Below are 11,614 nucleotides of genomic sequence, written 5' to 3' on the forward strand. Positions count from 1 at the left end.
TTAGAATCAAATAAGAATTTGTGAACGGACGGACGGAAGGCTGGCGCACTGGGTCTGGGCGCCTATAGGCTCAATGTAGCAGCGTGTCGCGGGTTCAAGTCCCGAGCACGACAGCCTTTAATTTTTTTTTTTTAAATAATAATAATAAAATATTATAATAAGCATGTTTTGCATGTCAGAAATAATCAAATAGTCCTACAGTATATACTGTACAGTACATGATAATGATAATGCATGTCTGACATTGGAGACTGGGCTTATTAGGGCACGTTCAACAGCCTGACGGCTGACGGGCGGAAACTGCTCCATAGTCTGGTACAGGTGGAAACTGCACCAGAAACCCACTATTGTCCTGTGGACCTCTTCCTTCAGTAAACAAAGAGACACACCCGTGTTCCTCAAACACACACACACACACACACACACACACACACACACACAACACACCTTGCAAAGTCAGCCATTCACCACCCTTCATGCGTGTCATTTTGTGTCTCCAGCACTGTCCTGTGGGCCCCCTCCTTCAGTAAGGAATGCACTGCTCCAGACTACAGGAGAGCCCAACCCAAGCAACGCCACCTACGTGTGTCACCCGGGCCTGCAGCTGATTGGCCCAAAGGTGCTCACATGTCTGACCAATGGCACATGGAGTCTACCTACACCAACGTGTGAAGGTATATAGATGATATAAAAAGATGAAGATGAAGCTACTGTAAATGTACAGCCTAGTAAGTAATTCATACAGTACAATTTAGGCATTTACATTAGCAGACGGTCATAATCCAGAGAGACTAAACTTACATTAAGCAAGAACAAAAAGCATGGTAATACATCACATACATAAAAAGTAGTTGTCATGGAACATGCATAAGCTAAGAACGTAACAGTGGAATATCTATATAATGAAATTACGCATATATACTTTAGAGTGCTATGTCCACATAAAATGCTATTCTAGTGCTGTCTACATAAAATGCTATGCTATAAGTCTGCATAAAATGCTATCTAAGTCTACATAAAGTGCTATCTAAGTGACACAAGTTGAGCCTTGCATATGCTTGTAAGGTCGTCGAGGCTAGGGCAAGTTCTACTGGCCATGATGGAGTCTGAAGAGGTGGGTTTTCAGACTACGGCGGAAGATTGGGAGTGAGGCTGCAGTTTTGATTGTAATGGGAATTACATTCCATAGTTTTGGAGCCAGAAGGAAGAAGAGTTTGGGTTGTGGGGAGCTTTGTCCAGGCGTTTTTAGTGAAGGTACTTCCAGCTTCCCTGCGTTGGCTGATCTGAGTGTGTGTACAGCCGTACACATGCTCGTACACATGCGCGTACACATAGTAGGCTTTTCAAAATAAGCCAACCAGTTCAACAAGACAGGAATGGATTTGTCTTTTGTCTTGTTGATGATTTCCTTTTGTCTTCAGTTTGAGCACTGTTGTACTCAACGCTGAACTATGTTAACGCCTTAGCCCTCTGTTCGTTCTTTCTTTCTTTCTTTCTTTCTTTCTTTCTTTCTTTCTTTCTTTCATTACCACCTTGTCTTTCAGTTGTCCAGGGCTGTGACAGCCCTAAAGACATAGCCAATGGCAAGGTGCAGGAACACAACTTGAACACAGGGCGCGCTGTGGAGTTCCTGTGCGATAAAGGCTACATGCTGCTGGGAGATCCTTTGGTCGTGTGTATGGGTGGGAACGCCTGGAGCTCCTCTTTCCCCACCTGCCAACGTAAGAAACAGAAACAAACACACACGTGTGCATTGTGCGTTGAAAGCGTTGCACAAAACACTGCAAGCAAGGCGCTCCACACCCTTGCTCCTGTAGAATGGATGTGAATGGGATGCTGACGCTCGTGAAGCTTACAGTCAATCATTCAATCAGTCAGTCAGTCAATCAATCAGTCAATCCAATCATTTCCACCCTCGTGTCCTCTACTTGCTCCACTCACACCTATTAGCCCTGCCTCTGAGTGAGGAGTCGAGGATAATGAGGATTAGATGTGAAACCGGAGGAATCAAGCAGGTTGGACTGAACGGCCAAACTCTGATACTCACATTTCTGTCTACTCCTCCTCCATTTTTGGGCAGATATATCATGTGTGAATAGTGACGAAAGAAAGAAAGAAAGACCTGCATAAATCCTGTTGTAAATGTGTTAAATTAACGCACAGGAACACTTTATTTTGACAGGTCTGTGTCTACATGCATGGTTGAAATGTTGTGTATTACACAACTTCCACTATTTGTTGTCTTGCAACACTAACATCGAAAGAGCAGCTCATAATCTAAGACTGAAAAGTGAAAACCTAAAAAAAAGGAAACTATTGTATGACGTAATACGTCTAAAGTATCCACAACTATCCACAGCCTGCCTCAAGAAACAAAGCTAGTAGACAAAAATGGTACCGTGAGCATTAGTAAGGACGCGTGGAGATAAGATTGCGGAAAATAATCACACCCGTGTGAAGTGAGGGACGCTCTTATCATCATACATCATCTCATTCCGGCCAGTCACATTTCGCGTCCTCACTTTTGTCTTCAATGTTTGTGCTTACACAAACACCATTCATTGTCAATGGCATTCAATGTTAATGTTTACACAAACATTCGAAACTGGCCTTTCATTGTCAATGGCATTCAATGTTTGTGTTTGGACAATGTTTGTGTTTACACAAACCCTCAAAGCTGGACATAGGAGGGGCTAGCGCCCCTCAAAAAGGTGAAACGTTCCTTTAAAACATAAACAAACCAACCATATAATTATTCTTCCTGCAGCCAAGTCTTGCCCGGCTCCTCCGGGTTGGAGGGAGAGCGCTGGGAGGAATGGCTCCCAGCAAGCCTTCTACGTGGGCCAGTCGGTTCCGGTCACCTGTCCCAGGGGCCACCAGGCCAAAGGCAAGGGTACCATGGTCACCTGTAGGCCGGACCAGAGCTGGACCCCGCTCAGCTCTGTGTGTGAGAGTAAGTAGAGCGTGGAGAGGTTTTATGGTACATTTTCTTTAACTGGGTTTCACTGACTTGGATTTAGGCCTGTGACACAAATGGTAGTTCCTGGAGATCGTCATAGATTCCTCGTGGAAAGGAAAAGCCCCTATTTAAAGGGCCATTTCACCCGCTGGAAGAAACTGCAATCGCTTAATGTTATTAATAGTATTTGTAGTAGATAACAGTAGCACAATTTGTACTTTGCAAAATAATTTGCAAAACATAATTTGAAAAATAATGAAGTCTGTGTGTTTTGACTATAGGGTTTGACTGCGTTGTTGAATTCCTAAAATGACCATGGTGCATATCCAGAAACACATATATTACACACACATAAACACCAGGAAAGTGTTTCTTGTGTCCTAAACATAAAATAAAATGAGATCTGGAGTGTGCCCTTTAAAAAAAGGTTTAGAAAATCTTTTGGGTTAATCTTTAATACCAGGCTTTGGCTTAGTCATTAAAACACACACTGTGACACACTGTGACACACACACACACACACACACACACACACACACACACACACACACGTCTCAAATTACATGCCACATGTTTTTATGTTGCACAGATAAATTATAGTAGATGGATGAAGGATTCATATTAAAGCTGGAAATAGCATATTGATTCACATTCCACAGACTGACAGCAGTGACTGTGTGACTCAACACCATAAGACATGAGACAAGAGTATTACAGCAATGGTTAGCTTGGTAATCGGAAAGCCCCAAGTCTGTTTACTGGTTCCCTGGGTCTGGGGTTTCAACATCTTGTTGAGATGAGCAGTGTTTGTTTGGTTGTTACTTGTTACCTAATGTAGCTTGACTTAATCACAAGGAAGCAGATAGAGATGCTCAAACCTTGTCAGTCTTAAGGCCAGTCCACAAAAAATGCAACTATCCTTGCAACATTGATTGTATTTATTAACAGTTTGCAGAATGGGTACATTTCACAACTCAATACAAAGACTGTTACTATGTGGACGACACACTGATAAAGCATTACACTTGTTTACAACAGGGTCCACCATTTTCAATTCATCAGAACAATTACAGACGTAAACATGATGCAACTACTTGCGACCATATCCAAATGGCAACTAGCCTGTGTTCCAGCCTGATTCGCTGCGCTCCGTGGACACAGACAGAATGACTGACACACGGACGGACGGACACTGTATACTGTTTACTATAGTGTCAGTGTGGTACAATGTGCATGATTGATTGATTTATTTGATTGAAGTGTCACGTCACATGCTATACTTAAAGGACCACTTCACCACTTTTCAGCTTTTTCATATAATTAGCCCTTCACTAAAATCCCACCCCAAAAAGCGATTGTCCAATGCCAATCGAAATAGTTTAGCAACGGTTGCTATGCAGGTCAAGCTTTCTTCGCTGCTAATGTGACTATTGGACAAGGATGGGTTGAGGAGGGACTTAGTGAAGGGCTAATTGGTCCTCACTAATGTTCATGATAAAATGCCACCATTTTTTTCTAGTCAATCTGTTTCTTCATATAGGAGGGCTGTGGGCAGTTCAGAAACCCGTCCACCAGTGACATCATCGATGGGGAATCCAAGCTAATAGAAACTGCAGGCTTCCTATACCTGAAAACTTGCAATGCGATAATGGAAGCCATCGTTCTCACGATGATAATAATCTAAATATAAAAATATAAAAAATAAATCTGCCCTAATGATGATGTCACTGGTGGACGGGTTTCTGAACTTCCCTCCTATTATGAGACAGAGACAGGGTAGAAAAACATTGTGGTATTTTATCATGAACATGTAGTGAGGACCAACTATATGAAGGTAGGTTGAAAAGTGGTGAAGTGGTCCTTTAATTAACAGCGTCTTTATTTTGGTACTCAACACTGAGCATGACTCCTCACTGAAGTCACTTTGATCTGCCTCTCACCTTCAGTAGCTACTTGCTTGACTCTTCACTTTATTGACTCACACTCTCCTCTGAAGATGTAATCATTATGAAATTGTGAATGCAACAAGCAATGTCTCGCGCTGCGTGCATGCTAGCCCCTAATTATGGGCTGCCCTTGCAGCTGCTATGGCAACCCCTGTTAGATAATCTCCTGCTCTTTTTCTTGAGACACATCTGAACACAATGGTAGCCATGGTGCTGCTGTTTTGCTGGCCGCCGCATGCATTGTGATATGCATTTGCATGTTGTTTCTCTGCCCTCTTTTATCTCTGTGTGGCGTAAATCCTTTTAGAATGTCATTGACGTACTGGAGGGAACTCAAATTTGAATGTGTTGGCATCATATTTGGGCATGAACCGTCCTCAGTACCTCACTGTCTTCATGAGCACGGGTGAAATATGAGAATGAGATGAGATAGAGGCAGTTTTTCCCAAACAGCTCATGCAGAAGCTTAATTATAATTTGTATGGTATATTATGCAGAGGTAAAGTTAACAAAAGTTCAGTAGAAGGGTGGGGTTAGTTGACTACCCCCCATGTCTTAGTTATAGCATTTTGAACTGGTCCAAGTGACAAACATGCAAAATCATGCTGGATCGTGTAAATGTATGAAGATGTCCCTCTCCCAGTCCCTACGTAGTACCTTTGTAAGCCTCAATATGAATCTCTGAATGACTAGTACTAGAGAAGAGAGACTGACAAATGACCTCAGTACATGACCATGAGAGATTTAGCCAATAGCCATAGTTTAGTAACACATCATGGCTTCTTCCATTTTGGGCTGTATACCATAGACTGTAAAAAATATGGACAAAGCGTTCCCCGGGTCTAACATGAACGTAAAATGAAGCCTGTCAGTCCTTGAATTGTACATCGCCATCTTTATAGATCCGTTTGGGCCCAGCTGGCCCATTGGCTGGCCCAGACAACGAGGCGGGACTTCCCCCCTTCTTCTTAGTTGGTTTTTATTTTGACTCGAGTGGGTGGGGAATCCCGATCATACTGTAGACTGTAACGGTAGCCACGCCCCTCAGAACATACGCGACTTTATGGTCATTTTTTTAATAAATGGGACCATAATTTTCCAAAAAGAATATTATGACATTAGAAATGAGACTTTAAACTAGTGACTGGAAGCAGAAAGTATTCATGACCATGTTTATTTAAGGTAATACAGTCTAGGTGAAGTTGGGCCCAAATACATGGACTTCTATGGGGCTATGGGTTTTTTTGGGCCCAATGACAGCGCCACAACAGGCCATTATATGAACTTTCAGGAAATCCCGATTTCCTTGTGGCTTCACAAAATATCTGTCTGACTGCCCCCCTGTTGTATACACAGGGGTGTCCTGCGGCCCCCCTCTTCACGTGGCCAGCGGCGTGGTGCGGGGGGCCGTCTTCCAGTTCGGCGACGTGGCGGTGTACTCGTGCTTCGCCGGCTACGCCATGGAGGGCGCCGGCAGGAGCCGGTGTCTGGAGAACGGCACGTGGACGCCCCCGCCCGCCTGCAGAGGTAGAGAGCGCGTCAACGGACGACGAACTCGCCTCCTCTCCTTTCCTCCTCGCGGGACTGTCCGCTCTGAGCACAATGCATACTGTACGGTCTCTACTGTACCCTCTCTACCGTATCGTCAGCGCTTTACTTTGGGTTGCATCCCGCACGTCCTTTATTTGTTCTGTGTGGAAGGAATCACTCGGGGCCTTTTCTGTCTGCTCGCCTCCAATGTTCTCTGTTTCTTCAGCTTCCCTCGCTTCCCTTAATTGGACACCTGCAGTATATCTTGTATACCCGTAACTGTTTGATATTATCTGTGGATGCTAACCTGGAAGTGGTGAGAGATACATTAGGATCTATGTCCAGATACGATGGCTGTGGCTGAGAGCGGGATAGTTGCATTTTTAACCCACAACTGCCTTCTTTTCCCCGGATACCATGCCTATTAAGGCTCAAACATACTCCAGTTTTTGGTGATTGGTTATCACCGCGGTGTAGTTTTTAAAGGGTTGGAAAACTACACCATTACGTCAGTCGCGGTGATGATCAGCTATCACCGCGGACACAGACCCATCTCTCCGTTTATACTATCAGACTAGCCTCGGTCCCAGGCTTACTTATCTGCGAAAATAAAAGCCTGGTCACAACCTAAGGCAGAGAAGCTATCGGCGGTTGTATCCTCCGGAACAGCCGTCAAATGTATTTCCCCCGGATACTATATTTTCCCGACCAATCACAACACTTGTTTCATTCACGGAGAATGTAAACTGATTTGTAAAGCATCAACGATTTCACATCCGCTAAAATCCCGCAACTTCCGCTGATAGTCTTTTCAGCTTAGGTCTTGCCCAGCCCAGGGTGTATCAGACAAGTCTTTTCACTCTGGAGCTATCACCCCGTTCACTGATTGGTCTAGATGTTGAGTAAACCGCAGGGAGGCGGGGTCAATCCTTAAGGACATCACCACGAGTATGGCGTCCTCAACTCTTATCACCGTTTTAGGTGATAAGCTATCACCTAAAACGGTGATAACCTATCACCAAAAACTGGAGTATATATGCCTTTCCGCTTCCTATATGCACTTCCTCTTGCTGTGTATTTCCCATTCCTGTGCACTACCTTTTCCTTCCTTTCCCGTCATGTCCTCCTCCGACTAGCACCTTCCTCACCTGGCATTTTAATGTGACGTGCTCCTTCACTCTAGGGCCACATACAGTACACAGGGATATATGTACTGTACCAAAGGGGAGGCACTGTTCACAGGAAATATCTCAGATGGAGATGTGAGCTACTGGATTCCTGTGAAGGGAATTCCATCTGTCGCTGGAATGTCCTTTTCTTTTGGTCTTTTTTTTTATTCCAGCATGACAGTGCAAGGCAGAGGTTTTGCTGTAATCGCTGCATGAAGTCCAAGATACTTTGGCTGAGAATTAACAATAACATGCAACATATTTCCACCAAATAAATGAATATGATTTGTGCAACGACACCAATTGTTTGGAATGTAAACGATGTCTGCTGTGTGTATTGTGTCCCACCAGCGGTGTGTTGGCTACGGTGTCAGAACGGTGGCGCGTGTCAGAGGCCCAACACTTGCTCCTGCCCAGAAGGCTGGATGGGACGGTTATGTGAGGAGCGTGAGTGTTAAACCTACCAAATAATAGTAATCATAAATAGGGATGGAGCTCGTTCATTTTGTATTGATAACGATCACCTTATCGATCAGGCTTATCGAGCCGGGTTCTTATCGAGCCCACTATCGAGCATTTTCTACTATTTTGTGGAAAGATGGGAGACAATACATTCTGAACAGAACCAGTATCTTTTTACTATAGGGCCTTCAAATATAGTATGTTTCTAACAAACGGAAGGCAATTGACCTTTTTACCAATAAAATAATATTAAAGGAACTGTTAACTGGTTAATATGTGTACAGACAGTGACTTTAAAAGCATAATGTTGTTTACTCGGTTGGCAGGTATCAATACACTTTAGACATGTTTGTGTCAGCGTGGGCAATTATGTTGAACGCCTCTTGTCTTGATTGTTTAAACTTGACGCCATGGGCCATACTATGCTCGATAACAGGCTTGATAAGCCCAAAGCTTATTGATAACGGTTACTCAATAAGCTTGTTATCTGATTTTTTCGGGTATCGGTTATTTCATTATTATGCACATGTTGAGAAGCTTGAAGTCAAAGTATTTCACTGCCTATATATATATATATGCTTCTGTATGCTTCTGTGTGTGTGTCAAGCCTTGAACATATACGATGAGTCAAAACGAAGCGAAAGAAATGAAAGAACGTTTGAGTAGAGGGAGAAATGAGTCATGATGAGTCATTCTGTTTACACCGGTCTCTGGTTTCTTTCATCCTATAATAATAGCAATCTGCATCCTGCCATGCTTGAACGGAGGCCGCTGCGTGGCACCGTACCAGTGCGAGTGTCCCGCGGGCTGGACAGGAACGCGATGTCACAGTGGTGAGTGTGTGTTTGTGTGTGCGTGACATGTGCATGTGCATGTGATGCACATACATGCATGTGAAAAAAGACGCATTTGTTGTAAATCAAGTGTCAAAAGAGTAAATGTGGTAGTTTAGTATATGATTGATGATGATGATGATTGATGATTGTTTATTTATTTCCGTGTCCTGCACACAATGTGCCCAACCCTCATGGGTTTATAAGACACCATTTCACAATTGCATTTACAGCATGTTTACATTACATAATTCATGCATTTACAGCATGTTTACATTACATAATTCATGCATTTACAGCATGTTTACATTACATAATTCATTATATTACAACTCAGATTTATACAGAGTACTCTCTGTCTTCTTTCCCAAGCTTGACAAAGAAAATCTGCCACACAACAAAAGTCCCTTTGGCAAAACATATCTCCATTTTTACATAGTCATTTAAATCTAGGAAATCCCCACAGATATAAGACGTCTCATTAACCAAAATATCCCTTAAGTCGTCATATTTGGAGCAGTAAAACAAAAAGTGAACTTCGTTTTCAATTTCATCAAGATCACAGAACAGTACACATTTTTACCTTATACCTTTTCTCTTCCTTAGAATAATATTGTAGGAAAGCGTAACAAGTATGTAGGGGGCAGAGGTCATTCCACAGCTGCGGAGCAAGGAGGAGTGTTGACTTGGGTGTCATAATATGACATGATATTATAGGGAAGAAAGGGACAGTCGTCCTGTGTTACACTGTACACGATTTAGGCCTCATTCACGTACTGTACCAAACACCAATCAAGCAAATGTTTGGGTACCGTCCTAAAGTCGTCTCTTCGGTGCTACTGGAAATTTCCGACGAGCCGAAATCATTTCGGCACTATACAGCGGTAAAATAGGAGTATGAATCGGCCCTTGGAAGCCTTAAAAAGGAAACGCCATAATTGTACCGTGTTTAAATGAGAACAATTGTTCATTCCTGTGGCCATTATGTTCACAGCTGTCTGCTCATCACCGTGCATGAATGGAGGACGGTGCATCAGGCCGAATAGATGTCACTGCAGTCCAGGCTGGACCGGCCATGATTGCTCGAGGTAACACGACGCACGGCACGCGCAGCACGTATTCACTTCACTCCTTTGTCTTCCCTCCTCACGGTGTTGTTTTTGGCAGCAAGTTTCTATTTTCGCTTTAGTCATAGTCTCTTGAATAGTTTTCACTTAGTCTTAATCACATTTTAGTCACCTGGAATGTGTTGGTGTTAGTTTAGTTTTAGTCGACTAAATGTCATGAGATTTTAGTCGACTAAATCTACAGGTGATTTAGTCGACTAATATGTATTTTGGTGGACCACACTTGCTGAAAATAGCCGATCTACAAGCTCACAACTGCGACGCGTTGTGAGCTTGTAGATCGGCCTTTTTATTTTTATTTTATTTTATTCTGCGTTTATAAGTGTAAAATCTCTTGTCCACTAGTCCCTTTCTAACATTTTAGTCTAGTTTTTATTTGTTGACGAAGTTGTCAATATATTTAGTCTTAGTTTTAGTCATCACAGCTTAGCTTTCATTTCGTTTCCATTTAGTTTTTGTCAGTGAAAAAAGGTAGTCGACGAACATTTTTCGTCTTAGTTTTAGTCACAACACTGCCCTCCTCACGGTGTACTTGGAAATATGTTATTTTGCATTTTGTATACGTAGCTATCGAGTAGACCGGCGATATATTGTCCCAACATTCAGTCTTAAGTTAAATGCTTACTAGGCATTTCCCATCTTCTGTCCTCCACCCCCCACAGGAAAAGGAGATCTGGATACTATCATTTATAAGATGCCACTCTGCTCCAAATGTCCTATGAAGTGAATTTTTGTATAATTAATTACAGTCACAATTGTAAACCATTCATTCATTCATCTCCCGAAGAAGCAAAGCAAGAACCATTTTGTAAAATAAAAGCTGTATTTTTTCATATAGAAAATTCCACAGTATTAAATATATGCTGCTATATACTTGTATGATGTGTAAAAACTATTGATGTGATTGTCGTCCGGTGTATATGTGTAAACTATTTGCACATTTTTATTAAAGCATAAAATATCTTAAAGAGCTTCTTCACTTATTTACTGATAAATCTAAAACAAAATCATGCAGCCGTGGTTTCAACAGTTGTCAACAAAGGAAGAATTCCACTTAGGCTTGTTCGTGGAATTCTCCCTCTCCGATTTATTATAAAGTTTATTATAAATTATTTCTCCTTTTTGCTTTCCGTTTGGTGATCGAGATTCACGACCGTTAGCTAATTTGTTTTCATTGTTTAAATTAGTTAGTTTCATTATTACAAGTTTGTTTTGTTTTTATAATATGGGAGGTAGATACAAGAAGTCATGTAGTCATCTCAGTTTCACTAAACCTAGGCAACAATCCATGCTCGTGCTGACAAATTTGACCAAATCGACAGACTAAAAGTTCTAGAACGGTTAGTCCCAATACCTGATTCTGGTTAGCTGGTTTCTGATTAGACCACGTAGTAAGGTCATTTTTATAATCGATAACATTTCCTGCCCTCTTGTGTCAGAGAAATATAAATTGGGGTCTGGTGGGGATACATTGTGTGACATATAGTAAACCTCCTTTAGCACCAACAAATAAATATTGGCGTTCACTTGTTGGCATGTCGTTTAGCCCACCTGGTATATGACGTCTGCCATGCAGATAGGCATTCAT

At 42.3% G+C, this 11,614-nt stretch overlaps 1 protein-coding gene across 2 annotated transcripts in view; it reads left to right on the forward strand.

Annotated features, from left to right (window-relative positions):
- Positions 1 to 11,056, forward strand: part of svep1 (sushi, von Willebrand factor type A, EGF and pentraxin domain containing 1) — a 182,161-nt gene extending 171,105 nt beyond the window's left edge. The window contains exons 43-50 of one of the 2 annotated variants that reach the window (XM_083789323.1): positions 501 to 674; positions 1,545 to 1,721; positions 2,768 to 2,953; positions 6,262 to 6,432; positions 7,956 to 8,051; positions 8,804 to 8,899; positions 9,894 to 9,987; positions 10,689 to 11,056. In XM_083789323.1, coding sequence (XP_083645449.1) covers positions 501 to 674; positions 1,545 to 1,721; positions 2,768 to 2,953; positions 6,262 to 6,432; positions 7,956 to 8,051; positions 8,804 to 8,899; positions 9,894 to 9,987; positions 10,689 to 10,719 — 1,025 coding nt within the window. In that variant the 3' untranslated portion in view covers positions 10,720 to 11,056. Of the gene's footprint in view, positions 1 to 500; positions 675 to 1,544; positions 1,722 to 2,767; positions 2,954 to 6,261; positions 6,517 to 7,955; positions 8,052 to 8,803; positions 8,900 to 9,893; positions 9,988 to 10,688 lie in introns of both variants that reach the window. The other variant, XM_083789322.1, reaches the window with a different exon arrangement.
- The last annotated feature ends 558 nt before the right edge of the window (positions 11,057 to 11,614 follow it).

This window comes from Protomyctophum parallelum (assembly GCF_964188405.1).
Source record: "Protomyctophum parallelum genome assembly, chromosome: 18".
NCBI lineage: Eukaryota > Metazoa > Chordata > Actinopteri > Myctophiformes > Myctophidae > Protomyctophum > Protomyctophum parallelum.